This window comes from Amblyomma americanum, chromosome 4 (assembly GCF_052857255.1).
Source record: "Amblyomma americanum isolate KBUSLIRL-KWMA chromosome 4, ASM5285725v1, whole genome shotgun sequence".
NCBI classification, from domain to species: Eukaryota; Metazoa; Arthropoda; class Arachnida; order Ixodida; family Ixodidae; genus Amblyomma; species Amblyomma americanum.
In genome coordinates this window covers 220,849,897-220,877,266 of record NC_135500.1, presented here as the reverse complement: position 1 = coordinate 220,877,266, position 27,370 = coordinate 220,849,897, and the positions used below count along the sequence as shown (strand labels likewise).

Here is a 27,370-nt window from a genome sequence, read left to right as displayed (position 1 = left end):
TACAGGTATCGCCGCCATAGGCCAATCTCGCAAGTACGAGCGTGATGACGTCATAGGACAAGAGACGGCACCTGGAAGAATTTTCATTTCTGCATGGAAAGGCGGCGGCTGCGTTTTTATGGAGGAAAAACGCTAAGGCGCCCGTGTGCTGTGCGATGTCAGTGCACGTTAAAGATCCCCAGGTGGTCGAAATTATTCCGGAGCCCTCCACTACGGACCTATTTGTTCCTCTCTTCTTTCACTCCCTCCTTTATCCCTTCCCTTACGGCGCGGTTCAGGTGTCCAACGATATATGAGACAGATACTGCGCCATTTCCTTTCCACCAAAAACCAATTATTATTATTATTATTATTCATGGAAAGGCGCGAATCTCTGAGGCTGATAAAGGGAGGTTGCGTGGTTCAGTATTGAAGTAAGTTTTGTTCTGAAACCGATAGTGCACTTTTATCACACAAGAAAGACAGACAAAGGACAACCTGAATGTTGGAAGCAAAGAAAACCGATGCATGGTGGCGCCACAGGCGACCGGGAGAGTTTCGGATTGTTATGGCGCTTCCCGTCTATGAGCTTTGCGTGCACCGTGGTTTTGTTTTTGACGCACCTCGATTTACAAGCGCCGAACAGCAAAGGAACTCCAAGTGCCACTTCAAGTGATAGTTATCCTTTGAAGGAGCCTGTTCAGATGATCGCCACGGTCGATGAAAAACTATGATGACACGATGGTCGGTGATCGTACAAGGCAGTTAGCAGTATAAAGAGCACTTGCGTCTTCGTACGCTCGCCCGGCGAAACGTTCCCGGCTGTGCCAGTCAACTTCAAACTACTTAACGGAAATCGTTTATTAGGGACGGGAGACAAGATACAAGGCAGTTAAGAAAAAGATTTGGAACCTGCAGAGACCACGTGGCTCCGCTCTCCTCCAACTCGTTTGTTTGCGGCTCCATTCAATAACTTCGGCAGTTGGGCGGAGCTGTTCTCTTCGAGCTGTCGGCTAATTTAATCCATTCACAGTACTGAAGGTACATGCAACATGACATGCGCGAGAGAGCCCGACCCAGTGGACCCCGTACCTTCAGAAACGCGCGGAACCCGTTGAAGCGTCGTGCGTCGGTTCTACTTTCAAGCCGCCAACTTTAAACGAGAGCGCTCTTGAGCACCCATACGTCTTTTTTTTTTGCGGCAAAAAATAAATAAATAACCTGGTCCTTGCAACCGTGAGAAACTTCCTCGAGGCCGCCTGCAGCACCGTGCAACAGCGCCGTTCAAGGAATCACAATCCATTGGCCCCAAAGTCCCGGTTAGCCTCTGATGGGCGCGACGTGCCGACCTTGTCCTCGCCCCTCCCCGCACTGGGGTTAAGATATTTAATTAGCAACGGCTGCTCACTGAGGAAGGGGCAAACGACCCGCCGGCGCCTAACCTAATCGCGCTTCATCAAAAGCATCGCACGCTGTGTGGGGCTGAGGTCTCTGAAATGCTGGCCGGAATTTTTGCAAGAACTTCGTTGTCGGTTTCGGGAACGGGATCCATCGTAACGCTGGCAAGACGCCGGTGCAAACGTAAACGGAGCGACGGTAGCGACCCCCGATCGAGGCCTTCAACGTGCGGCGGCGGTAGCTTTCATTTCGGCTGCTGTAGGGTCCCTAGAAATACTTGCTAGGGTATTTCTAGGGACCCTAGCTGCTGCTAGACCGCACCGCTAGCCACCAGAAATCACGGAGTCTGCGTTTACGTCACGTTTCACGTCACTTTGTTCTGTGACGTCATAAGAGGGCGCGGAGTTTGAACCGGAGGGCGGGAAAAACTTTTTCAACTTCGAATCCAAATTTCTTTGAAATAAATTCCTTTCGCTCCCGGACAAGCGGCAACAAAGCCATGAAATGCCGAACTATCAGATTTTGATAACAAAAAAAAACTGATAGAGTTCTCACTGCCCCTTTAAAGTGTCTACGAGAGCCCTACAGAAAATGTGCAGAGTGGTCACAGCAGCGGAGTGTTGCGTTCTCAGTTAACAGAAAAAAAACTTGTTCCCTTCTTTGCAAATGTTCCCGCAAAGCAAAACAGAGATTCCTGAATAAATGGCTCCCAGTGAGGGGGCAAACGGAATTTAGGTCTAGCAGGCACCAGACTGTGCTCAGAAAGCTCACTTCGTGTCAAGCGCCTTCAGATGCTACGGATCTCAAATGAATTGCCTGCATAGCTGCACTACTCGACCACAAAGTGCACAAAACATCAGTAAAAACTACAATGATGAAAACGAAACTGAGTAACCAAAAAATACAATCCGTAGCACAGTCAATCCAGTTTTCTGGAGTTTTTTAAATGCCATTAAAAGACCGAAGCGACAAAATTTTTTTAGGAGACATTTATTTTTCTAAAAGTGCCTGCTAAGCACGAAATGTTGGCTTTTGTTATCTGTGATACTTGGCCAATAGGAGAACAAGCCATCGCTTATTTTGTGCAAACTTTATATTTATATGCTTTTCTGCTCGTTTGTTGCAATTTATAGACAGGATATTGAATGCTAAGGCATTTTGATTATCGAACATTTGTTTTCATTTTTTGGCCAAAAGTTGTGGTTGACAGTCGGTAGCTCTCCGCCCCATGATGTGGTTCAGGTGGTCTCGACCCTGGTAGCACCGAAACATTACGATAATGTTAGATTTTTGTTATGGTCAAATGTTATTTCAATGAGCTTAATGTCCTTTTTTTTAATGTTATTGTAATGTTGCATATAAACGTTACACTACCTTCCCTGACATAAGAAACATGTAAGCAACATAAATGTAACATTCTCGAAAATGGTGAAGCAGCCCTGTACAAGCATGCAGGCCTGCCGGTTGTGCACACAACTTACAACGTTTTGCAAGGACCAGCAATGACGGTGACACTTTTTTCACTGTACAGCAAAACATACAACTCGTATTCACTCACCTCCGAACTGAAATCATGGAGTCATGCTTATATACCCATTACTGAGGGATGTCCCACGAGTGACAGTGGCGAACGGGTAACAACCAGTTTTTCTGACAAAATAATGGGGCTGTGCACGCAATCTATGGTGAGTACTATCTAAGAGATGTGGTTGCAAGGTACTGCTAGTTGAAAAACATCTTTACTGTAAAAACAGTGAGAAAGGTTCAGGAAGTGTTCGAAATATATTTGTAATGTTGATCTATAGTATAGTCTACAGACTAACATTATAATAACGTTTCGAAGACTACATTGAAACAATCTTTCTTTAGTGTGTTAAAATAGCATTTTTTATATAACACACAATCTTATATGTTAATATTTAACGTTCATGTAACATTACAATGGAACATGTAACATTACTGCAACTTGCACAACATTTTTATACATTTTTATAACAGTATTCTAATGTTCGGTGCTACCTGGGGAGGAAGCTCCATGCAAACTCTCATAGGCGGGCGCCAGCTTTCTCTCTAGTTAATAGTAAGAAACTCTATGATGGTGGATGAAGTGAAAAGCCACCAGATAGAGTTCCTTAGTTCTATGGCCTCCAGCTTTCCCTCTAGGGTACACTAAGGACCTCTATGACACCAATGAAAAGTTTCTATTTTTCACAATGCGAAAAAAGAAGCTTCTAAATTGTAGTATTTTAAGAATTAACACTTTTTTTGCAAACATAATCACTCTAAAGAGCGTGTCTGTCAAACGCAAAAAATTATTTTCCGCGGTTAGCAATGTTTGGCAGCATGAAGAGAAAGCCCTCTCTCGTCATGGGAAATTCGGAGCTTGTGTGCTTCTCTGCTCATTGTGACGTACAGTTACCATATTTTATTAAAAGACATTGATTGCAAACTAACGCTTCCTTGCAACAAATAATTTGCGAAAATTTGTATTTGTCCAGTCGTAGTCATATTTCAGGGCCAAGCCAAGTGCACCTTGCTGTCTTCCTGGCACTCCCAGGGTGGAAGAAGTGCTCTTTGAACCTCTTTCATAGCTTTTTCAGAAACTCGCATAGACGGTGGTGCCAGCTTTCCCTCTAGGTAACATTTAGAAACTGTATGGTATAGCGCCCAGCATATTCTAGGCACTTTATCTATGGCACCAGCGGGGCCTCTCCCCTGGCGGTCATTTCCGAAATTCTGTCCGGGCACGTCGCCGGTGGAGCGCATTGAGTTAGCTAAGTCTTGAAGGGTATGCGTGCTGCTCGCAGTTGCACTAAAGAGGTTTAAATTTACCGCTCGCTGTGAGTAATGGCTGGAATTCCACGGCGTTCGAAGAGTGGGGAAACAACTTCTGTCGGGGGCAGCCACAATAGCTCTCTGAACACCAAGGGCCAAGAGCTGCCCGTGAAATTCTACGATTTCCTGGACATCAGGGGCATAGCCAGGGGGGTGGCTTATGGGTGTTAATTGCCGTGAAATCCAGCCAGAGTTCGTAATGTTTGCGCCGAAACGTCTTTTTGAGCTTGAAAAAGACATTGAAAACAAAATGCAGCACAATTTCCAGGGCCGCTGCTTGTTTCGGTCAGCGGTGCATAACAGTATGAACAAATTTCGACGGGGCTGAAGCCCCATACTACCCAAAATGCCCCTTCTGTTCCTGTGAGCTTTCTCTCCATGAATGCGAAAAATGTGCATCAAAGTTGACAAGATAGCTATATATTATGGCCGAGCGCTAATGTCAAATGTAGGCAATGTGGATGCCATGCAGAGAGCCGTGATGGCGACAATTACCACGTCTACTGATGACTGCCCCAATCACACTGTGTCCCACTGGTGAGCAGTCTTGGTGCCGCCACAACGCTGCAAAAGCAAAAGAGGAGCCCGAACCGAAGCATAAGTACAGTCTGCCAAGCAATGTGGCTGAAGCTCTTTTGCCCATGTACAGTCGCTTGTCAGAGAAGAGCCTGCTGCAGAGGTGCATTCGTGGGAAGACCCAGAATTCAAACGAGAGTTTCCACTCGATCATCTGGACCTTGATCCACAGAGTGGCATTCGTCACTGTTTGCTGTGGAAGCAGCCACAGCAGAAGCTGTGCTGCGCTTCAATGCCGGCTGCAAGCATACAGCAACAGCAATTCTGCAAGAATGCAATGCGAACGTGCCAGCAACTGTCTCCAGGAGAGCTGAAGGACTTGCGCCGTAACACGCGTTCTGCGAAGAAGCGGGCGGCTTTGCTAAAGCGGAAAAAAAGAAGCACCGCGACAGCATGCACCCTGACTATGCTCCTGGTGCATTTTGAAAGCATGCGAAGGTCTTTGGGGTTTTCTTTCCCGATTAAATATGCTGTGAGGCTCGAGTGCTTCTCACAATCCCCCAATTTTGGGGGTGTTGCATTTTTGAACGATTAATATCTCCAGTCCTGTTCTTGCTATTTTTTTTTTCTGCTAGAAAGGGAACCTTGTGAGTCACGTGACACCAAGGTAAATGCAATGACCACAAGAAAAATTTTACTGGGAAGGTTATCTGTCTTGGGTACCCAAATGGACCTTTCCTATTGCATAACAGGCTGAAATTGGCATAAGCCATTAATTTTTGCTTTAGTTCTTTCCACTAGTTTCTGATCATGTTGACATATCAATCATCGACATAATTTACATGTAGATACTGAGAGATGTTTTTTCTCGTTTTCTCAAAACTGCAATTTTCAGGGTTCTGAAATTTCGGAGGAGCGATATCTCTTAAACTATTTGTGCTATAGCTTTCATTCTTGTTCTGTTAGAAAGAAAAACTCTTGGGCAGTGCATTGACTAAAATATGTTATTACACGGCAACATTTGCAAAATTAATTATCAATCTTGGGTGCCAACTTGGGCTTTTTGTCACAGAAGTTTGACTAGGTGTAACTTTGGTTGAAATTCCTCTAGCACATTAATTCTTGTCTTGTTGCACTCTATGATCCTTCTAGATCACCCTGGCAGGTCTATTCTCATCATGCCATAGAGTGTTTAGTAATTAGCTCACCTCCAAATGAGCAACATGAATTAGGTGAAATTTTCAAAACTAATCAGATATTTGAAATCAGCATGCAAAAATATACAAATGTTGCAAGTTTCAACCAGATCCACCCATAAATAAGGAAAAAAGTTCTAAGAGGGGTGTCCCCCCTTAAGCACAGAACCGCATTGCTGAAAGTTAGGCCCGGCACCATTATTCCTTTCCAAATACCTTGTCTGTTGTACGCCATAGTACTGTACCTCGTACACAAATGTGCCTCTGATTGGATGGACACTGCAAGAACTGCTTGAGAAAGCAAAGCTTCCAGCTGACAGACTCACATGTCACCTTCTGCACGACACTGCAACACTTGACCGTACTGAACAAAAAAGTGGCTCACATTCTCATGCCTTTATTAGCCACATGTCAAATCAGCAAATTAGGGAGGCTGTCACCATACTGGAGCAATCAACTACACTTGTTTCATGAATTGTGGCACACAGTACTTTATGCTTTCCACACAAAAATAACTGCATTGCTAACTTCCAAGATATGTGTGCATACAGCAATAACCAGCAGGCATGCAGGCCACGAGCTGAAATGTCAAGACATATATAATATTTGCTCACAGCAACAGAATAAAAGTGCACACTCTGAAAGGAGAGACAAAAGACTGCATTGAGCTATTTCATTAACCGTGCCCTTGCTGGTGTCTCCAGCAACCCTCAGCACTTGATCCGTTAGGAAACAGAACACTATCAGCAAGACAAGCCTATTCATTTGATAATGAAGAAAGGTTTGCAATGGCCAGGATTCTGTCACTTAAATAAATCGCTGCTAGTACTTGTGTCACTAGAAAACTGTTTTATAATATTAACAATACGTGCTCAGAACAGTGATACAGAATTTACCTTGTTTCTCAAAACTCAACCTTGAATATATCACAATGCTGTAAATGTTTGGGAATGTAAAGGGAAAGCTGAGGTGCCACAGCAACTCTTCTATGTACACTACACCTACATACACTATGCTTGTCTGGATATTTTATACTGCAGGCAGTAAACACCTTGACAAGCATGAGCGCAGAGATTAGGCTACTTTTGTTTGCAGATACTTTTATAGAAACGGGCGACCATCACAGCAGAACAAGTAAAGTGCTGCTTGCTTGAATTCTAGCACAAACAGCAGCACAATACGCGTTTTTGACTACACAGATTTTCTGTACAAAACACGTACAGGATGGATGTACTTAGTGGAACACACAGGCGGACCTTTCACAATTGGCACCCTGTCTGCACCTGCGTGGAATACACTTGCAAGTTTCTCTTAAGTGTAGTCCATTCTGCACAACACAGAACACCCACTTAGCGTGTCACAAAAAAAAAAAAAAACACTGCTTGCCACATCTGCCATCGAAAGAGCCTCTGAATTTTCAAGACCTGTTAAAAACCTGCACATCAGATCTTAAGCTTATTAAAAAAATTAGCACAGATTCCTCACAGTTTCTCCAGTACGCATGCACAAAGCATGTAGCCTTTTTCACTTTATGCATGCTGAAATTAGAAAGTTTAAACATACACGGAAAATAAAGTACTCACTGCACACAGCCATTATCAATGTCCACATTCTCTTGCAAAGACAAATGCATCGCAGCAACTCTTCGCCAAAAGCGCATTTACAGTTACGATTTGCCATATCCTTACACTGAAATCAAGAAAAGAAAAAAAAAATCGTGGCATTTCAAATCAGACGAGACACATGAAGATGCAGAAGACAGTTTTAAACTGTTACTCATGTCGCACACACACACACACACACACACACACACTAGTATATATTACGCCTGAAAAAAAAAAAAATTATTTTCGAAGAACACACCACAGTAATATGCGTATGAAGCTCCAAAGGCAAGTGCTGCTAAGAACCAAGAGTTCTCAACATGCAGCCACCGCACTGAATCATCCCAATGCATGAAAATTATTGAGATCTTGACTGCATCGCTTGGTGCAAAAACAAAAAAGCTCTGAAGAAGCCTAAGGGCAGCAATGTATATAACATTAGGCATATTAATTTAGTTCACATACGAGTGACACCACACTTCAGAAAGGTCGCTTGCCACACAACTGCTCCAATTTTATATAAAAATAAACTGCATTTCAGGCATCTGGAGCAAGCATACCAGAAAAACACCCAACTTCAACATGTGAAATTGAAAGAAAAAGAAGTAAAGCTCCACAAAAACAATTCTGAGTCAACTGTGCGCACTTACTATTTCTAAGTGACTATGGTGTTGATGACATTATACAAAAAAAAAAATGCTGAACTAAACACTGAAAGATGACAGTATTCGCATGCACATGAGCTTTCAAAGTTGCATCCAACTGGGAACTGTTGTAGGGAGGGCAACAGATATCAAAACACTGTATTTTCTATCCTCAAATCGCAATGCAATTCATAATGAACTCCACTGGCACAGCTGAAGCAGAGTTTGCCGCACCAGTACAGTGAATGTCCACAGCGAGGCTCATAGTACCCTGCAAGAATGCATGCTTGCTACCAATGGTCATGAAAAGAGGAAAGCTTGCAATTCTCTAAACATGCCAGTGAAATCAACAATTATCAGCACTCCATTATCTTGTTGAATCCATCACTTTTGGAGCTCCCTCAAACCATGATGCACGTCAAACAGCATCCAAAGGAAACAGCCTCAAAGCTGAACTAACAGAAGGCCACAAAACAATCACTCTATACAAGCCTAGCATCAATACTGTACAGAATGTGCACACACACACACTCACGTGCACACGCACATACACACACACACACACACACACACACACACACACACACACACACACACACACACACACACACACACACACACACACACACACACACACGTGTGCGCATGCACACATACACGCACACACACGCACGCACACACAGAGAGAAAGACTTGTACAAGTGCTACATATATATAACATATGAATAGAAGCCCTTCCTGCAACGGTCTGTTGCAGGACGTCATGAAGCAAGCTGCTGGATGGCATGCTCTTGGCTGATGGCAGCAAGCTCTTTAAGAAATTCCTCCAACACCACAGCTGCCAACACTGCATTCTGAGTCTTGATGGACTCCAGCCTGGTGCCTTCCTCCGTAAACTCGCTTGGGAACGGTCTTGCTATAAACCTGAGGGCACATGACAAATACACCATCAGTAAACACTAAATGGGAATTAATATGGCTGTAGGGGGTTGGCAAACACTCAAATGAGGTTTCGACTGTATCAAGGAAGCACAGCTGCAACAACAATGAGACCAGCAGCTCCTTTTCTTAGGCATATCACTTGTCGGCACAACTCGAAAGCAGCTGTCCCTAATTTAGCAAGCTGAGCTGGAGTTTTGCATATCTGGTCTTAGGGCCTTCAGTAGTAAACAGCAGTTGCAAGAATGATGTTACTGCATTCAAAAGCTGAAAAAAATTTGCGTCAATACAAGGCATCCAGAAAAACAAGAAAATAGGCATGTGTTAATAGTAGCACTTTCATTCGAAGCGAATAGTAATTCTCTTCGAATAATTCGAATACTTCTGGAACAAAAAAAGAAGGGCTGAATGGTACAATAAGCATTTAAAAAAAAACTGAATACACTGAAACTTTGTCACACTCACTGAAGCTGCTTAGAGTTTCTACAAAAATTTCCACCGGAAATAGGGGTAGTCGACCTACATCCGGCGTCAATGTATATGTGGGGCCCCCGACTGCTGCTCGTAATTACAAATGCATTGCCTATAAGCGGTGACTGCATGACATTTGCTAGGCGTACGCACCATGTGCCCAGTGTCAGGCGTTGCAAAAGGGCAGCCATTTCTATGTGTCCCGTGCCAGCTACCCTTCATGCTCGTGCCATCACGCTTGTATAGCGAAATTCGTGCGCAGAAGAGCGGCTGCAGCACCTTCAGTCAACTAAGACTCATTCTGCAGAAGTCAAGGGAGACACGTGTCCTTTAATTACAGAGATTTAGCATAGTGCAATCCGCTTCTGCAGGGTGCCAATGCGCATGCACAGGTCGCCCCGAGGACGCTGCAAAGTGCCAAGCGCCGGCCAGCTGTTTGCACGCTTGCCCCGTTGGGAAGTGCGTGCATAATGCCGAAGTGGATTGTGCAGAAGTGGATTGTGCTATGTTATATCTCTCAACTGATGCAGGCCGCAGTGCCGGTTACGGCGTGTGCACACCACAAGTAGCTCTGCCGTATGCATGGCGCAAAGTCGGTGTCATCCTGGAGGAGGTTCGCTAAACTGAAACCACAAGCAGCAATAGTTCCACAAACGTTATTTGCTTGAGATGAATACTTCAAAATTTCGCATAACAAACATTCGAATCGAACCGAATATTGAATAACTTAACTACTCGACCGAATAATTGATATTATCGAATATTCGCACATGCCTGCAAGAAAGACATCTTAAATTGTACTTAGAACTGATCAGACATACAGAATGTCAGATATACCTGTAACTCTTGTCGGCACCGCCTGTTTCAACAAGAACAGGGTTTGTCTTTGGCGGGCCTGTTCTTCGGAAAAAGCTTCCAAGGCTCCTCCTTTTCGACTCCCCTGCAAATAATGTAATTATGCACCTTCAAACGTTCGATGACAAAACCTGCTTTACTGACATCATACCACTGAGCTCTCACCTCTTGAAAACTCTGCAGCAAAGCTGTGGCTTCGGCGCATGGCGGCAGTCTGATCTCCGTATAATCTGTGAGGTGTGTCGGCTAGCAGCTTTTCCTCTCTGACTGCAAAAAATACCCTAGCCCTGGCAAGCAGCTCATCGAAGTTGGGCACTGTGTAGGAATAGCTGTCCACTTTGTGCTTCAGAGAGCCAAGAACCTGTAAACATGTGCACCATAATGATTATACTTTTGGTGCACGATAGCCTTAGATGTTTATGCGCCACTAAAACCAATACAACACAACAATGATTATACCATTCTGTCACTACCATTCTGTCACTGCGACTGCACTAACATTTATGCTACGTTAGCTATATTTCTGGCAATGAGCTGTATCAGGCAAAATTTTTCCGATAAGTGCAAACCTTTGCAACAGTAACAATGCCTATATTTTTCAATGCTGAAGACACAGGAGGTGGCATTATTTTATTACTGGGTCATTCCATGCCAAACGAACAAAAGTTTGTGCTCGACCTTTTTCATAAAATTTGTGGCTCTTTACTGAACTGGCTAAAGTAATTACCCTTAATAACTCTTTGGGGGGGGAAAAATTTCCTTGTCATGTAACAGCTGTTTGAACTGCTCAGACTGCAAAAGTTGGTCTTGCTTAAAAATTAAAAAAACAAAACAAACAAACAATATTTTACTTTTGCACTAGAAAAGATTTTTTAGATATTGCATGTGCGTTATTTTTTATCGCACAGCAAGAGATTTGCAGCACAAAGTTTTTTGCGTTGTTTTAATTTATTATTCTACCTCAAGCAGCATCATTTTTGCTACTTTTTAAAAACTGTTTTGCGACATTCGGGAGCAACACCATAATTTGAGGCAGCTGTCTATAACAAGTACTATCTCATCAAACTGTTTAAACTACATTACAACACAGTATATTTCAGAAAAAAATGCCAAACTTAGAAAAAAGTGTATTGTACCACGTTTTTGGCTTAAATTTCACACATAGGCGTTCCTAGTAAAGATATGAAATGTGGCTCGATTAATAGCTTGTTTCCTTTTAATTTTGCTCAGCAACTTTTAATGGAGCCTTTTTGCTTTAAACATTTTTGAAGCTCAAGCCATATGGCTGCCCCATACTGCCGCTGCAGAACACTCTCTGCAGAACACGGCTCTGGTGCTGCTCAGAATTCTATGCTGGGTTTATATGCGCATGCATGCACACACGCAGAGAGAGAGAGAGACGGGTTTTTGCTTGCTCAATGGGGCAAGTAAGGCTTAAGCCTTTAAAATCACAATGCACATGCATTGTCTATAAAAAATTTTCGATCGAGAAAGAGAAATATGTAATTTTAAAAAAATTTTTAAGTGAAACCAACTTTTTCACTAGTGTGAGAAATCCAAAGGGCTGTCACCTGACCATGGAATTTTTTTCCCCATAGCTAATAAGGGAAATTACTATATATGGTTCAATAAAGAGCCACAAATTTGTTTGTTTGGCATGGAATGACCATATTGACAAGATGCAGCAAATTCAACAAGCCACTACAAGGCTCCCCACAAAGTGTGAAAATCCTTGGTTGGACTTAGAATTAAATTCTAAAATCTTCACTGCAACTATACAAACCAGAAAGCCCATCTTCATGGCCTTGTTAGCAACCAGTACCAGTGCAGACTTAAGGTACTGCAGCACCATGCCCTGATAAGAAGCCAATCATTCTGCACCTGCCATGGCAGGGCCAATGTACAACCTGAGGTGTTTCATTCCGAGCCATACTGTGTGGCTTGTAAGTGAGGGGAACCCATGACCTTGCCCCTCTGAAATTTTGTGTTGTGTCCACTGTGTGGACGACTGAGATCGTGCACCAGCTTTCATTCTACACGAGCATGTGCACTGGACTGCTACCGTTCAAGTCTGAATCTTAAAACTTGTGCCGGGAGCCTCCTATGCCTGACTGGACGTTAACAGTAAGCAATGAGGACAGATTACGACTCGCCAGAAGATAAGCTTCTGGGCAAGTGGCAGTCAGTTCTACCCTATAGCAATGGCCGAGTTTGGTCACATGCCCAAGTTAACCGGTGGGTCCGGTTGTCGGAAATCCTGGTAAGGGCGACTGCAATTCTTTTTCAAAGCTAATGGCATCACGGACACCTCGCGAAAACGTGCCCGCCAACTGACTTTGAACTTGCAGAGATGTAACATGAGCGAAACTACAATGCTTCTTCAGTCAGTAGTAATGGTCAAGAGCAATGACGAAGTAAACAGAAATGAGCAGCCACTCAATATGACGGCTTCTTCGTCTATATGAGAGCATACCCATGGGTCAGATTTCACGACCCAGCCTAAACTTTGAAGGAACACTGAGGATAACTCCCTTCAAGCTTTGCTCTCAGTAAAGGTCTACTCAGTGTCTCTCTCTGGCTATGCTGATGCCTTTGTGGGAGCAGAAGGCACGTTTATTGCTGAGGAAATATTGCCTGCACCGAAAGAGACTCTGTGATCACTGCTCTGAAGTGAATGGCAGTGTAGCCTATAGCCCCTGGGATCCGTGCTGCAGTTGACTGGCGACATTAGCCAGTAATGGCAACACCTGTTTTTAATTTTTTCAACTTGTCCGTTTTCAGTGAAGGTAGCATCACTGGAATGCGGTAATACAGGCCAGCGTTTAATTTTCCATGCATCTTAAAATCCTTCTGAGCTGACAGAAACTTCACACGATGTATTGGCCTCAGACACAAGCTAGACCGCAGGGGTGCCATGCAGATCAGCTTCAGCTCTAGGCGGTCATAACAGCATTTACAATAACGGTGCAAAAACTAAAGCATGCACTTTTTCTTTCCTTCACATACAATATGCAAGCATTACGAGGTCACTGCTCGCTGCATGAATATCCAAAAAGAACTGCCAGGGGTCCATAAAAGTGAGGAAAACTGCACAAACAAAAAGTTGCGGAGGAATGACTTTGCATTTGAAGATTGTAAAACTGAAAGAAAGGTGGCCCACCATTAGTACAGACCAAACAAACAGTAAAATTTACACGCTGTCTCTTTTTTATTCCCACTACCTCTCATATTGTCTACAGCCTTATTAATAAAGCAGCAAAAATTGAACCTGGAGAAACCACAGTATTTTCCTTACTTTCAAAGACTGCAGGCTTTCCGGCTACCAGAGGTAAGATAGCTGTGCACACAAAATCATGTCCAAATAAAAGCACTCCGGGCTCACCTGAAAGAGTGAGCGGACACTTGGCTGAAACACAAGTGAATGGCTGAGGAGAAATGATCGCAGCAAGGGCTGAGGGTACAGGGCTAGCCGTGCAATGAGGGCCGTCAGCTGCAGATTGATGTAGACACTGTTCTGGGGCATCATTTCCAGCCTGGCCAGCAGGATGCTCAGGAACGGGCCAATGTTGGGACTGCCAAATGCCTCAAAGCCACCCTTGGCAGCAGCAGCAGCCTCCCGAGTCACGAAGATCCCCGAGTCCCCAGCAGACACTGAGCTTTCCTCGGCTGAGGCCTCTTCAGTCTTGACGTCGGAGGTTGTTGCACCATTGAGGTCCAACGACGATGCCTCGTCGTAAGATGAAGACCAATTTGAGCATGCCTGCCTGGTAAGCCGCACTCCATGACGCGCATCTGCGAGGTATAGGTGGTAGTCGGCGAGTGCCATTGATGTGGGAGGCTGGGCACCGTTGGGCAACCCAGTGTACGACCGTGGCATGTCTCCCGATTCGTAGCTGCCCAAAACCCCAGAAAAAGAGCGACGGGGGCGGCGGCTGCGGATCTGGAGGCTTCCACCGTGCATCACTTTATCGCCATCTCGCAGGAAGGGAAGCTGAGCTTCCTCGGCACCGACGCCACAGCAGCAGGCGGGAACGAGGGAAAGGAACTTCTCGGCAGCACAGCTGTACAGGTCGATGTCACAGACACGGCTTCTCTGGCTCACCATCACGTGGGAACAGGGAACAAGGTACCTGGAGGAAGAATGGCGATGTTCGCTACCAGTCTCAACTGACTTTTCAACAAACTGAAGGACTCACCTGAGCACAAGCTCTAACATAATGTCTTCGCAGTTGAAGTCAAGCAAAGTCCGAAAAAGTGCCATCGTTACCAGGCACAGCTGGAAACACAAAAATGTTGCTCCATTAGTACACAACAGCCACACTGCTTGTCTCTGGGTTGCTGAACAGTATTTACTGAAAAACCAACACACAGATATGGCAGCAATGATTTACAATGACACAGAGCGGTAAACTGAATAAAACACTTAGGCACACATGCCATCACAGCTTGCTACAAACATAAAATTTCCAGAAAGCTGCATTTCCTGCCACAGGTGCAAACAACATGACTACTACTAGCCGAGTTGCTTAGCTGGCTCTGAACCAAATGAATTTCCAGCAAAAGCTGTTTTGTTGCACACTTTTGCTGCACCTGAGCTAGCCGAGAAAATGACAATACCAGACAATAGTAGTCGTGCAAACTTCTCCATTCATAAAGTAAGCAGGAATCAGTAAGGTCAACAACTGCATGCAAAATAAAAACTGCAAGTAAAGAAAGAAAACATGATTATCTGACAGTGAACGGAAAATACTGCGACCACACAACCTTCTGAAGTGTCCAAAACACATAGTGTACCCGAGAGTGTCCTCCGATGCGGTTGATGAGTGTGTTGAGGATCCTGTGGCCTTCGTAGCTCTCAGTAACCAGGAACTTGAAGAAAACCAATAGCAGATGGGGCTCTGAGACTGTCCTCAAAAAGAGGTCCAAGTATGCCGTTGCTGTGACTATTTCATCCAATGTGTTCTGTGGCCCAAGCAGTACAAAGAAAACAATTGGAAGTCCGTTCAGCAACAGCAATACTCGTGCGTCTGCACAAGGAAGCTGCGCGTGCGTTTTCAGACATAGCACCATGCACCTCAACTTGTTCTATTCACATCGCAACCTCAGATCAGTGCCTCATTAAACTGATGTGAACATGGTGTGCTTGCGTATAGCATCGTTAACCAGGTTCAAGTATTAAAGGGCCCTTAAGTGCACTTAGTAACAGCTGGCGCTGCTTGTAAGGCACTGCTAGAGAAACATCCTTTCACAAAAAGGGCCAGCATAACAGCACCGGGTGCATCTATGCTGGTCCTTCATTCAGTTCTGTAGCTTTTCCTCACTGCTCATTCATGCACCAAGCAGTGCACTTCTGACACAAGTTCACAAATGGGCTGCAAACTTCATGAGCCAGGCTGTACTCAGATTGCAGTGTCTAATCAAACAAGGTGCCATAGGAAAATCAGAAAAAGTGCCAGCATGCAAAAGCAAAAGTCATTGTTAGTCACTCTGCCACAGGATTAGAAAAGTGAAACAGGGTTTGTATACATGTGATGCCCTGTACACATGCGGGTAAGGGCTGCACTTTTCTTATTTTCACAAATTTGGCTGGTTCTTAGGCCTTACCTGAAAGCAGGAATTTGAGGCTCAATTTTCAAGCTATGGCCTCGGAAACTATTCTATTGCCCCATACAGTCTTAACGCTAATTCTGGCCCCTAAGTGCCTTTACGGCTCCTACCAGAGTGCGGCCCTTATCCACATCTATGCGGTAGATTTCCTGGTGAACATAGAGCCCAAAGCAATGAATTGTTCATCTCCTGTGATCAAGCATAGGCAACACAATCAGGCACAGCACTGAAGAGGCAAGTCCTAACAGATGTACTAAACTGGGCATTCACAAGGCTCATTTAGCACGGCAATGAAGCAACGCACAATTGGCAAACGAATATGCCAGCAAGAAGCAACACAGACAGTGACAAGACAGGCAGAACATGTAAAACTGTAGGACATATACTTGATAAAAAAGCTGCGGCAAGCACCCCAAAACCAAAGAAAAAATGTTCGGCAAGGGAACACTGGCATGAATGATGGTCCCTGCATAATGCTTCAGTGGCCAGCAGCACAGTGAGCCTAATTGTAGGGTGAAAAAATTCAGGGTTTGCGCAAAACTCAGCCCTCCAAGATTAACAAAATGTGTGCAAAGCTGCAGACTGCACTAGACTACAGACATGACACTTCAGAAACATTACTACCAGTACTAGCCAAACACATGGCTGATCTAAATCCTGTTGGCTAAGGCTTTTATCACAAGCTTCCTGGCTCAGATTTCACTCCCCCAAAGGAAGTCCAGCTTGTAACTGGTCTCACCTCATTTCGTGGACTGGCAAAAAAAAAAATTGCCTGCTACAAGACATGATTGCTATTAGGTTTCTACCATAGTCAAAACCACCCCTCACCGTCCCTCCCATTAAATAGTTTTCCAACTACGCAGCAACTGGCCAACAATCGCAAGACTGACTGTTGTAAGAAGTTGCAACGTGCCCTCTACTACTTCCAAAGTGAATTCCCTATTGCTACACAACTTGTGTCCATGCTGCATTTAAGTGCATTTTGTAGGCAGTGACCTGCACACTTCCAAGGACATGAATGCTTTTCCTGGCTAGAGTTAATTAGCTGGCCAATTGTGCTTAATACCACGCAGTGATGTGGTGTCTGCCTGTTTTGTGAAAATGAAAACAAGCATGGCAAGGTCTGCAACAATACAATGCCTACTGCCGCAAAGCTGTTGTTTTCTGTGTTCTTTGTTTATCGCTGCCGACACAGAGCCTCATCACTTTGTTCGCCTTGTGAGACGCAGTATGGCCCCACAAGAGTGATTGCAGTCATGCGCTACAGCTTCTACGAGTTTCCATGTTGTTTCAGGCACATTATCTTGAAAGTTCACTGTCACCTTTAAATACAGCATGGTTAAAAGCAACAGGCATTCTGATCCCAGCCACTGCAGAGTGCAGAGGTTGCCATCACTACCTCTGAGCCCAGTTTCTATTCTAGGACAAAAGCTGGCCCAAATAAACTGCTTTTCAAAGGGTCGACATATCTCTCTGCCTGGGTAGCACCACTGCCATGTGACACCATAGAACACAACTTAGCAGCACAAACAGCAGCAGTGCCATCCATAACGAGAACAGGAGGACTCAGTAAAGGGCATTATGTCTTCTTGATGCTGAAAATTACACTTCCAGCCACTAAAGATACCATGCTTAAATCCACTTTTGAGAAGACTGGCAGATTCCACAGGCAAAGATGATGTTAAACAAAGCAACTACCCGATGCCACCTCTGTGCAGGGCCTCAGCACAGTCCAGCAAGCAATATAGAATATAGGCATCTCTACCTGTCTCTAACACTGATGCACTATTGGACACAGAAGTTGTCAACAAAGTATTGATGTTCAACACGACAATGGATTGATGACATATGAAAAGGCTATATTATGCACCGGAGCAGAACGCTGCAATTCTGGGACACAATTCACTCATTTCGCAACCACACATCTGCTTAGCGTACAACTTCCCAACTTGAAAATACAAATATAAAAAATCTACTGATATAATCAGTATGTAATAATTTTTATAACTTCAAGCAGTCAGAAAGACAAAAAGAAAGGAAAACAGCTCAGCTGTGCTGAAGGCTAAGACTCGTCCATTTCAAACGCAAGCAAGGAGCAAAATCGGACACCTTACATTCCCAATAAGTGCTTTCTTACGGACAAGCAGTAGGAATAATCTGCAGCTGAGGCACATTTAAGCTGAGTGCAAAAAAAAAAAAAATGACTGCAGCATGATTAAACTAAGATGCCGACCTCTAAACATCATCTGCTGGCTTAGCAAATATAGAGTGACATGAGGAAATTTCAGGCGTTCCTCCAACCACTGCCAGCTGAGTTAATCAGAAGTCATGCCAGAAGAAAACAAAGAAAGAAAGAACGAGAGGTCATTCGCTTTAAAACTGTTACGCACAGCATGCCTGCACTCCTCTGAGGAGACATATACGATTGCCCAACAGGGTACTGACCGCAAATATGGTGCAGCCCTCAAGAGTGTCAACAGCTATATCCGCAGTATCCTGAGCATCCATGCCAATTTTTGCGTTGCAGGTGGGGTGGGGGGGGGCAACAGAGAGTCGACAAGGAGGAGAAAAAAAGGAACAAAAGTGAAGAAGAGAAGGAAGAAATGGGCCACCAATCAGATTAGGAGAACAGTGCATGGTTAAATAATCAACAGTTCATCACCACCACCACCAGTGCCAGCAACCACTGATACCTGCAACTGCTGCACACTGCCTTCGCATTCGTCATTCTTGAGAAAAACGATTTTGAACTCTGCTCCACCACTTATTCAAAAAATATTCAATCAACAATGCACACAAAGCATGTTTCTTTGAGCCCCATGCTTTAATGTGGCAAGACATGTACTGAGGCTCAAAACAGTCTGCATTTGTGCACCCTGTAGTAAATAAATTATTCACTCATTATTGCTTTTTTTTAATGCATTAAGAAAAGGGGTAACATGGATGCAAGCTGCAGCATGCAATCACTGAACTCTCGAAAATACACAGAAAAAGCGAGTACAACACTCTCCACAGCTTGTAGAAAGACAATTTTGCTAGGGAAACTTTCTCACACCAAGCCAACACCAACCAAAGATACAGCCAGTCGGAAAACACGCAAAGAAATGCAGGTGAAGCAAGACAAACTCCAAGCAAAAATGCCACAGGCTGCATGTCCTCAGTTTGCTCAAAAATGAAAATTGCTTCAATATGCTGTATGCAGGTTGCTCCATGCAGCCAAAAAACAAGTTTTAAGTACAAATCACCAAACACTGCCCGTTTACTAGCACTGACAGGTACGACTACCTTTCCTGTCTAAAGCACAGATTACTTTATTCCCTTCCAGATTGTGTTTCATAAAAGACACTGCTAGCCTGGTTCACCCAAAATGTGCTTCTGATTCCAGGTAAGCTACAGTTAGGTATCTAAGTGGCGGTACTCCCTCAACAAGAACATGTGAGAGCACCACCAACTTCTCGGACTGCGCCGTCTTCTGGCGCTCGCAGTAATGGTACTGCTGCATGGTGCAGGCATGAAGCAATGCCTCTGGCACACGGCATGGTGCTGGAACTGCCTAACCAGGCACAGAAGAACGAGTGAATTGGCTTCTCTAGTTCCACAGCTGATGTCAGCACATTATGAGGTGGTACTGGGCAGCACTGGTGTTTCACTTTCCTAAATCATATGGCACTCGTATACCAAGCTGCAAGAATCTGTACCTTTTTCTGGCAGGCATCGCCATATCTGATAGTGCATGATAACCACTCTGTGCAAGGTCAGCGCAAAAACAAGCCAAGGGTTGGGCAAAAAAAGAACCTATTTTCAACAGGAATAAAGGCAACCTGCACAAGGTAAGTGTACGCTTCAAAGGCAGTGCCCAAAGCCTGACCAAAAACTAGCAAGTCAAATAGGACCCTCCTCTGTACCAGTGTTCTCACTTCAGTACCTGTGCAGCATTTGCTGCAGCTATCAGCTTTGTGTTCAAGCAGTACATGGCCAGTCCACACAGAACGGACATCGGCGCAGTAAACGAAAGAAACTACATATAATCACAAACCATGAAATTTCATGCTTCAAGTTGCTTCCCAGATTATGCCTTTTTGTTAAAAGCCATAAACCTATGGGCTGTCACTAACCCTATTGCATTCATCATGCATGTCTTTACTATCGCTGCCAATGCACTGTTCTGTGCTCTGCTGGCCCTTTCTCTGCCACTGCATCAACTGCAGCAGTCAGTTGCAGCGACTACAGCATCCTACCCTGACATCCACCCCACACGATCGTTTCATGTCTGACAGCGCCTCAACCTGATTATTTGTTCTTTGGCTTATGCAAAGTGTAAAGCCTGATCACCGCAGACATCACCAGCCGACATGAAAGGGCACCAGCCTTTTTCTCCACTCTGAGCACTCAGTGGATGTGCTCCTGCACAGGTCACTGATCCTTTTGCATTTATCATGCAGGATGGTGATCAGTATTCTTGGTTTGCTAAAAATACTAGCAACTACTTCTTAGTCCAGCTATCGAGCCCAAAGTGCTGCCTCTGGCAGGCAATGTTTAATCTAGCTCAGGACCAAACACTTCCAAAGCTGCACTTGCTAAATTAAAAGAATTATCTGCCGGACAAACTAAACTAATTTGCGAAACACAGGACCTAAAAGCCAAATGAATTCAACTGACAATGCCTTAGCCGGCTTGATTAAGTGCACGACTAACTTTGGAGGACCACTTATAAGCTTCTTCAACTCTGCGAACTGAGTCTGAAACAATGAAATCTGAAAAGGCTGTTTTGGCTTGCCTGACCAGCCGTCTAAAGGCCTGAGTCGACAATGCTGAAAATTTCTACAGGCCTATGTCGAGAATGGTGAAAACTGCTCGTATCTTATGGCATTCCTGATACTAACTTGTCTGAAAATTTTGCAGGCTGTGAGAAGACAGTCATTCACCATTGAGTATTTACAGTAACAAGAACATAACTGCTCCTGAGAACATAGAACACGCCCATTGCCTTGGGGGCTATGGATCTAACAACTGTCGGATCATTTCTAGGAAACTGACTTTAGCACTAGCAAAGACTTTTCCTTCAAAGGTTCTGGCCTGATTTCAAGACAACGAAGCTTCCGCTTCAGCGATTTGTTTCGCGGGCCCCTTGAATTTAAAAAAGCTGAAGTGGGATTTGACTCTAAATAGCAGGCTTCCCCTGATGTAAAGATATTAGTTATAAAACTATTAGCAAACAAATCCCTTGTACGGTCAAAATTAAAATATGCATCACCCATTTGTAACCAATATCATGCTTACCTTGTCGATGCACTCGAATCAGTTCAAAACAGGGCAGCTAGATTCATCCACTCCTCATATTCTTACGTCAGTGTGTCAGCGTTCAAATCTGAATCCGGTTTATTACACTTCTCAGTTCATCACCGTACTATTGCTAGCCTTTGCTCGTTTCAAAAAGTTTTCCATGGTTTGGCTGCACGCTCTACACTACATGCACTCGCCATCCTTTTGAAGTTTCCTGACTACATGCTGTAATGTTACTTTTCCGGCATCATTTTTTTCCCGGACTGCTGCAGACTAGAACGACCCACCCAACAACATCACAGCAATCACATGCTTATTCAACTTTGGCGAAAATGTTAGCAATCATCTTTCGTGGTGTTAATACTTGCTCACCATTATATTTGTACCCATCCATTATTGAATTCCCCTTGCCGGATCTTTAAGGTAATACGAAAAAAAAAAAATGATTGCAATGACTATGTAGCACATGTTTACCGATGACAAAGCAAAAATAGTTTACTTTTGGACTGAACGCTACAAAATAACTGTTATTTTCCTTGTTTCCAGAAATTCTGGACTACATTTTTGGCATCCAATAATCAATTTTATAAATGGCATTTCTTGTGATCATTTGGCACTATTTGCAAACTTGATGAGCTAAAAAATTTTGCTGCTCATACAACTGCAGCTAAAATGCACGTTTTTGGAGACCTAAAAAGAAATACTACAGTAAAAGAAGTAAATAGCTTGTAAACATTTAGAAAGACGTTCAAACTGTTAGCAGAATGTGCTCACAACATTCCTTTCATGAGACAAAATACAGACCTGATGCAGAGCAGGTCCCATGACTGGTATTAGGAATCCTTGGTAGATGTAGTCCAGAAGCTGCTCTTGAACCATTGTGTGAGATACCTTCAAAACATGACACAAACACAAATCAGTCACTAGGCCAGAAAACCTGCATGTATTCAAGCAAAGCATCCTCCTCCTTAAAAAAGGAGACAGGCCACACTGCATAGAGTCCAGCCAAGTGGGCTCAGAGGTACCTGAATCACTGCATTGCAGAACTCCAGAGAGTTGAGAAACATGGCCAGCTCAGGAATCTCTTGAATATCTTCATGCGTAAGCCGGTACCAGTCATCTGCAACTACGGTCAGCTTTCGTGGTAACACTGAGTACAGGCCACTTAATCCTGTGGCCAGAACCTGCAAAAAAGGCATTTGCAACAGGGAAGGTGTGAGGGCAGAAATAAACAAATGCACACACGCAGGACATAATTCTAAGCCAGTGTCAAGTACAACAAAGCTCAGCTGCCACCATATCTACAATGACAAAGCTTTAATGCCTCTACATGAATCCCTCCAATTGTAGCTCTCTGCATTTGAGGCACACAGGCTCCCTTGCTTTTAAGACTTGTTTTTCACATCTCTTTTGACCCCACTTTTTCCAAAACACCTTGCCCATTCTTCACCACTTACCCAAAAAGCCTGTCCTGATGTGCACAATTTAAATAATTGCCTGCAAAGCAAGTTACTTAGATACAAACAGACCACATTTAGTGCTTGAGAGATGAGCCATTAAGGCCCTCATGCTTCCACATACAGCCAATCCCCAATATATCGAACTCAGAGGAGATAGCGAAGTGGTTCGATACATCGATAATCTGATATATAAAACAGCAATAGGTGAACCTAAATGTGTGAATACAGTGCACCCACGTTAGCAATGTGCCCCTTGCAACTGCATGCTGCCCGCCGGTGCACTGGCAGCACACCGCTTGCTAGGCATCGCTAAGCCTGTCCTGCTTCGCAGCAAAGCTGCAGTGGAAGATGCTTTGGCCACCATGTCATAAGAGGTGTCTAACCTTGTTACCAGTACCCTATACATAGAATAATCTTTCATTGAAACAGCTGGTTTCCACAAAGCCTTTTGCAGCGAAGCACGCCAAGCAAGGTCTCGGTGAGCTGGGATGGCTTCCCTACATGACAGCAGCCTCGCGTGGAAAACGAGTACGAGAGATCGAAGGCCACCCTTCACCCCATATTCATCTCGCTGCCAGCAGGTGTCCAAGGCAGCGTCGCCACACGCCAGAACTGGTCATGTAGGAGCACGGCACACGTTGCTGTTCGATATATCAAATGTTCCACTGAACATGGGTCCGATAAACGCAAACAGTACTACTACACTTTTGCGTGGCACTTTCGAAGAGAGGTTCTAACTGTTCGACATGAAAAATTTTTGTGTACATCCGGGACTGGACAATAATACTACAGTTTAATCAACTTATAACAACAGCAGATATAATGCTATACAGCTTATAACGATCAATTCTTTAGATTTATAAATTCCCCCATTGCCTCTTTGTAAAAATAGACTAAATATACAATGATAAAATTACTGGCAAAATAACAGATACAACTATAGCATTCTGGCTGCCCAGATGTTTTCCACCAAAATTTGTCTGAAAGTTTCATAAAAAACTAAATAGTTTGAAGCGAATGACGTAAAAACTTCCCAAGCAGACAAGTGTGGCAAAATCCATGAGAGAGCGCTGCGCACAACCTTGGGAACCAAGCGCTATTATCGGCACAATCACTGCAGGGAGGAGGGAAGAGCTTGCTTGGCCTTGCAAATGTAGATTCCGCTGTTTCCGCTGTTTCCGCCTGTTTCTGCATTCGTGACCCGAGTAAAAATGGTGGCGACTGAGCGCAAGGCGATTTCTTTGACCCCTCCCCCGCCCTTTGTCCTTGGAGAATTTACTTTTTTTTTAAGTGTTAACTTTTCTTAAGGTGTTCCTCCATTGTCCACAGTGCAGGCCTTGGCAGCATGCCAAGATGCTGTGCGCAGATAAAATCACAGGGTGTTGATGGGAGCTCTGGCGAGGTGGCTCACCCAGCGAACTTGGCAAAGTGCCAAGACGCAGTGCGCCCTTGACAGGAGCAGCGGTAGGGTTGGCTACATAATATGTGGGTGCCCAAATACAATAACCGGTTATAATGACCGAATTTTCTGGTTTTCTCAATATTGTTTAAGTGGACTGCACTGTATACTAAGCCCTCTAGCATAATTGAAGAGACTACAAAAATTAGTTCTCTTATGAAAAGCTCACCCTGTAAGAGGGCTCATTACAAAATGTGCAAACGCAACGAGATGTGCCCCAAGAGACCAAAGTGGCCTTGCAGAGAATGAAGAGAGAACCTACTGCATTATATGCAAGGTGCTCCACAGTGCCCGCTTTTCTGTTTTTCCTCCAGCTCCAAGGCCCCCGAGGATGCCTAGCTAACAAGACGCATGGTACAGGCTCTGCAATCACACATGAATGCGCTTTCTCTTTTCCACGCAATTCTCAGCTCTGCAGTTGCAAGAGAAAATACCAGACGCACCTTTTTGCTTTGCTACGGGCAACATGTGACAAATGACGGGTGCGCTCCACCGAGATCTGGCCACGCCCGATTTCTGCAGGGCACACTGAAGCTTCCTTCTTTCTTGCTTACTTTGAGAATACCGCAAAGTTATTTTGAGTAACTCTGTGCAAATTCACCATGGTTCAGAATTACCGAAAAGTCCATTTAATAGAGAAACACACAGCACAGCTCGTGTTAGGCAGTTTTTTTTTTTTTCTAAGTCTGTGAAAAACAAACAATGTTCTCAAACTATTTGTTAAAATATGAGGATTCACCTCAACTGAGTTTGTCTTAGGTCGGAGTCTGTCTACTGTAATTCAAAACAGTACACCACCTTACCAAATCCTATTAACAACAATTTGCAAGCATTGACCTTGTCCTGTCCTGGTCCTGCCCAGCGACCAGAAAAGCCCATAAAACAATGCACAGATAAGTCACTACAACACACACAATAAAAAGCATTCCAAATGTGTTAAGCTTGAAAAATGTCAAGAGGTGGCTAAAAGCACTTACTGGGCAGAAGTTTGAATGTTCAGCAATGTAAAGACCGATGCTCTCATTTTTCCGCGACAAAGCCATGCACAGCAGCAGTGCATCTCGGGCTTGTTGGCCAATCGCCCCTTCTCGGTGGACAAAAGGAATCAGCAGAGAGAAGATGAGGAACCTGCAATGATTCCGTGGGAAATATTCTTGTGCCTTGCGTACCTCGATTCCTATTCCATGCTCATCTCAAGTAGAAAGAATGCAGTGAGGAAAGAAGACAAGCGCACAATAGTACAAATGTAAAATAACACCCCCATGACTTTAGAATGGCTACAGCTGCATTATGAGGTACAATGTCTGATTGGAGGGGGCAATATGACTGAGCTGCACCTTATTGCTGATGTCTCAGAGGTGCTCCTCACAGTGGATGACAGACAGACCTATTTCAACGACCTAATTCAGCGAAATTTTCAGACTGCACTTAAAAGCCAAACTGTACTGAAACTGACATGAAGGGCATGCTTCATAAACCATGATGATGCTACCTTTTGGTGCTGTAATTTATTAATACAGTAATCCCTCGTTATAACGAAGTCAGCGGGACGGCGGAAAAATTCGTTATAAGCGGTATTTCGATATAAACGACCACCCGAGAAAATCTAAAGCAGTCGAGCTTTAATTACACCACAAGGGCGAGGAAGTCAAAAATACAATATATTCAGTGAAGCAAAACGCTATTCAGGTGCAAAAAACGCAGTGAGCTTTGACAGTTTCAAGTTCTTCCTGGGCGCGTGCAACCCCTGCTCTAATCTGAACAAGCATTGCACAAGGCCGCAGTCGCCGCGCCCATGCATTCAACCTTCGGGGTATTCCGAATCGCGAAGGCAGTGGCCACTTTTATAGGGGCATTTCGGGGTATTTCGAAGGCAATGGCCGCTTTCATGCGGGGGGGGGGGGTCACTGAAATGCCGTGGCTCGAGTCTGAGGTTGTGTTTGTTGTGCTCAAAAAACTATTAGACGCTCATGTAGGTACGCAGCACGATCGTGAAAACTGAACGGTTTTGCATTAGGGGCTTCGCATAATTACTGGGCAGTTTTTTTTCCCGATATGTACAGCTGTGAAGTTTGCAATTGAGTTTTTCAGCGAGAGTTTTTCGCGCACCGTTGTCGACGACACTGTGCTAATTCTACGGTTCGAGTGTCAATGTTCACGCAGCGCTGCGTCCGTGCCGTTGAAAGATGTCTAGGAACAAAATTCAATGACCCTGCCACGCATTTAGACCGTTTGTCTAGTTGGATGGCGCGAATCAAGCATGACCGACTCGAGAAAATCGCCGGGGAAACACCATGGTTGCGCTGACCCGCCGTGTTGACAGCCTGAAGGGCGGTTCACATGCAAGCGATTGAACGAACTGAGCGACCAGCGGCTCGGCGCGATGCTTTTCGCAAGGTTCCGTTTCACATGCGTCTCTCCAGAGCGTTTACTGCCACTGTGAATCTCAGTGTTGCTGGCAAAGAATACGAGCTCGCGGTTGCTTCTGGTGGTTTGCAACCATCAACATGGACAATGTTCATGCATTATTTTGCCAAGATTGCTCAAATTTTGTTAAAGAATAAAGAATTCTTGTTTGTTAAATATCAACTACTTCTTATTTTGATGCCGATAATATCATTTTTTTAAGTTTGTATGTGCGTGTCGGAAGCACATGTAGTAAACAAGCATTGTCGTTCCCGCACGAATCCTATTCCTGTCAAGTGGCTTTTCTGCCGTGCAGTCATTGGTCAGAGGGCGGAGCTGTAGCGCTGTCGCTGCAAAAATTTTCAACTTATTGGGAGCCCTGCGCTCTGGCTGGCTGAGCCACCGCGAAGGGTCGAAACAAGTTTTTACGTCGCAGCGACAGGATTCGCTGGCATTTTCGCTTGCATGTGAAACACGCTTGCATGTGGCGACACTCCGATTTTTCGTGTTTTCGGCAAGTTATCGATTTATTTGCACCGTCAAAAGTGCAAAGAAAGTAGGGGCGGTGTTTTATTGCGATGCAAGCCGATTATGACGAGCGGCAAGCAGATTTCTAGACCGGCTTCCCCAAAGTCGTCTTCCCGTAGCTCCTCGCGTCGAACACGGCAAAGGGCGTGCGACCAGCAGTCACTTGCGACCAGGCAGCAGCTCGACAACA

The 27,370-nt window shown here is 44.4% G+C and overlaps 1 protein-coding gene across 4 annotated transcripts in view; it reads right to left on the bottom strand.

Moving 5' to 3' along the window:
• Positions 1-6,305: 6,305 nt before the first annotated feature.
• The window catches only part of LOC144129421 (FHF complex subunit HOOK-interacting protein 1B), a 32,490-nt gene continuing 11,425 nt past the window's right edge, over positions 6,306-27,370 (bottom strand). For 2 of the 4 annotated variants that reach the window (XM_077663566.1, XM_077663564.1), the window contains 10 exons: positions 25,224-25,374; positions 22,353-22,511; positions 22,132-22,218; positions 18,490-18,540; positions 15,232-15,399; positions 14,634-14,713; positions 13,820-14,567; positions 10,603-10,798; positions 10,420-10,522; positions 6,306-9,096 (listed from right to left, as the gene is read on the bottom strand). In XM_077663566.1, the coding sequence (XP_077519692.1) occupies positions 8,934-9,096; positions 10,420-10,522; positions 10,603-10,798; positions 13,820-14,567; positions 14,634-14,713; positions 15,232-15,399; positions 18,490-18,540; positions 22,132-22,218; positions 22,353-22,511; positions 25,224-25,374 (1,906 nt within the window). In that variant the 3' untranslated portion in view covers positions 6,306-8,933. The remainder of the gene's footprint in view (positions 9,097-10,419; positions 10,523-10,602; positions 10,799-13,819; positions 14,568-14,633; positions 14,714-15,231; positions 15,400-18,489; positions 18,541-22,131; positions 22,219-22,352; positions 22,512-25,223; positions 25,375-27,370) is intronic. The other 2 variants (XM_077663567.1, XM_077663565.1) reach the window with 1 other exon arrangement.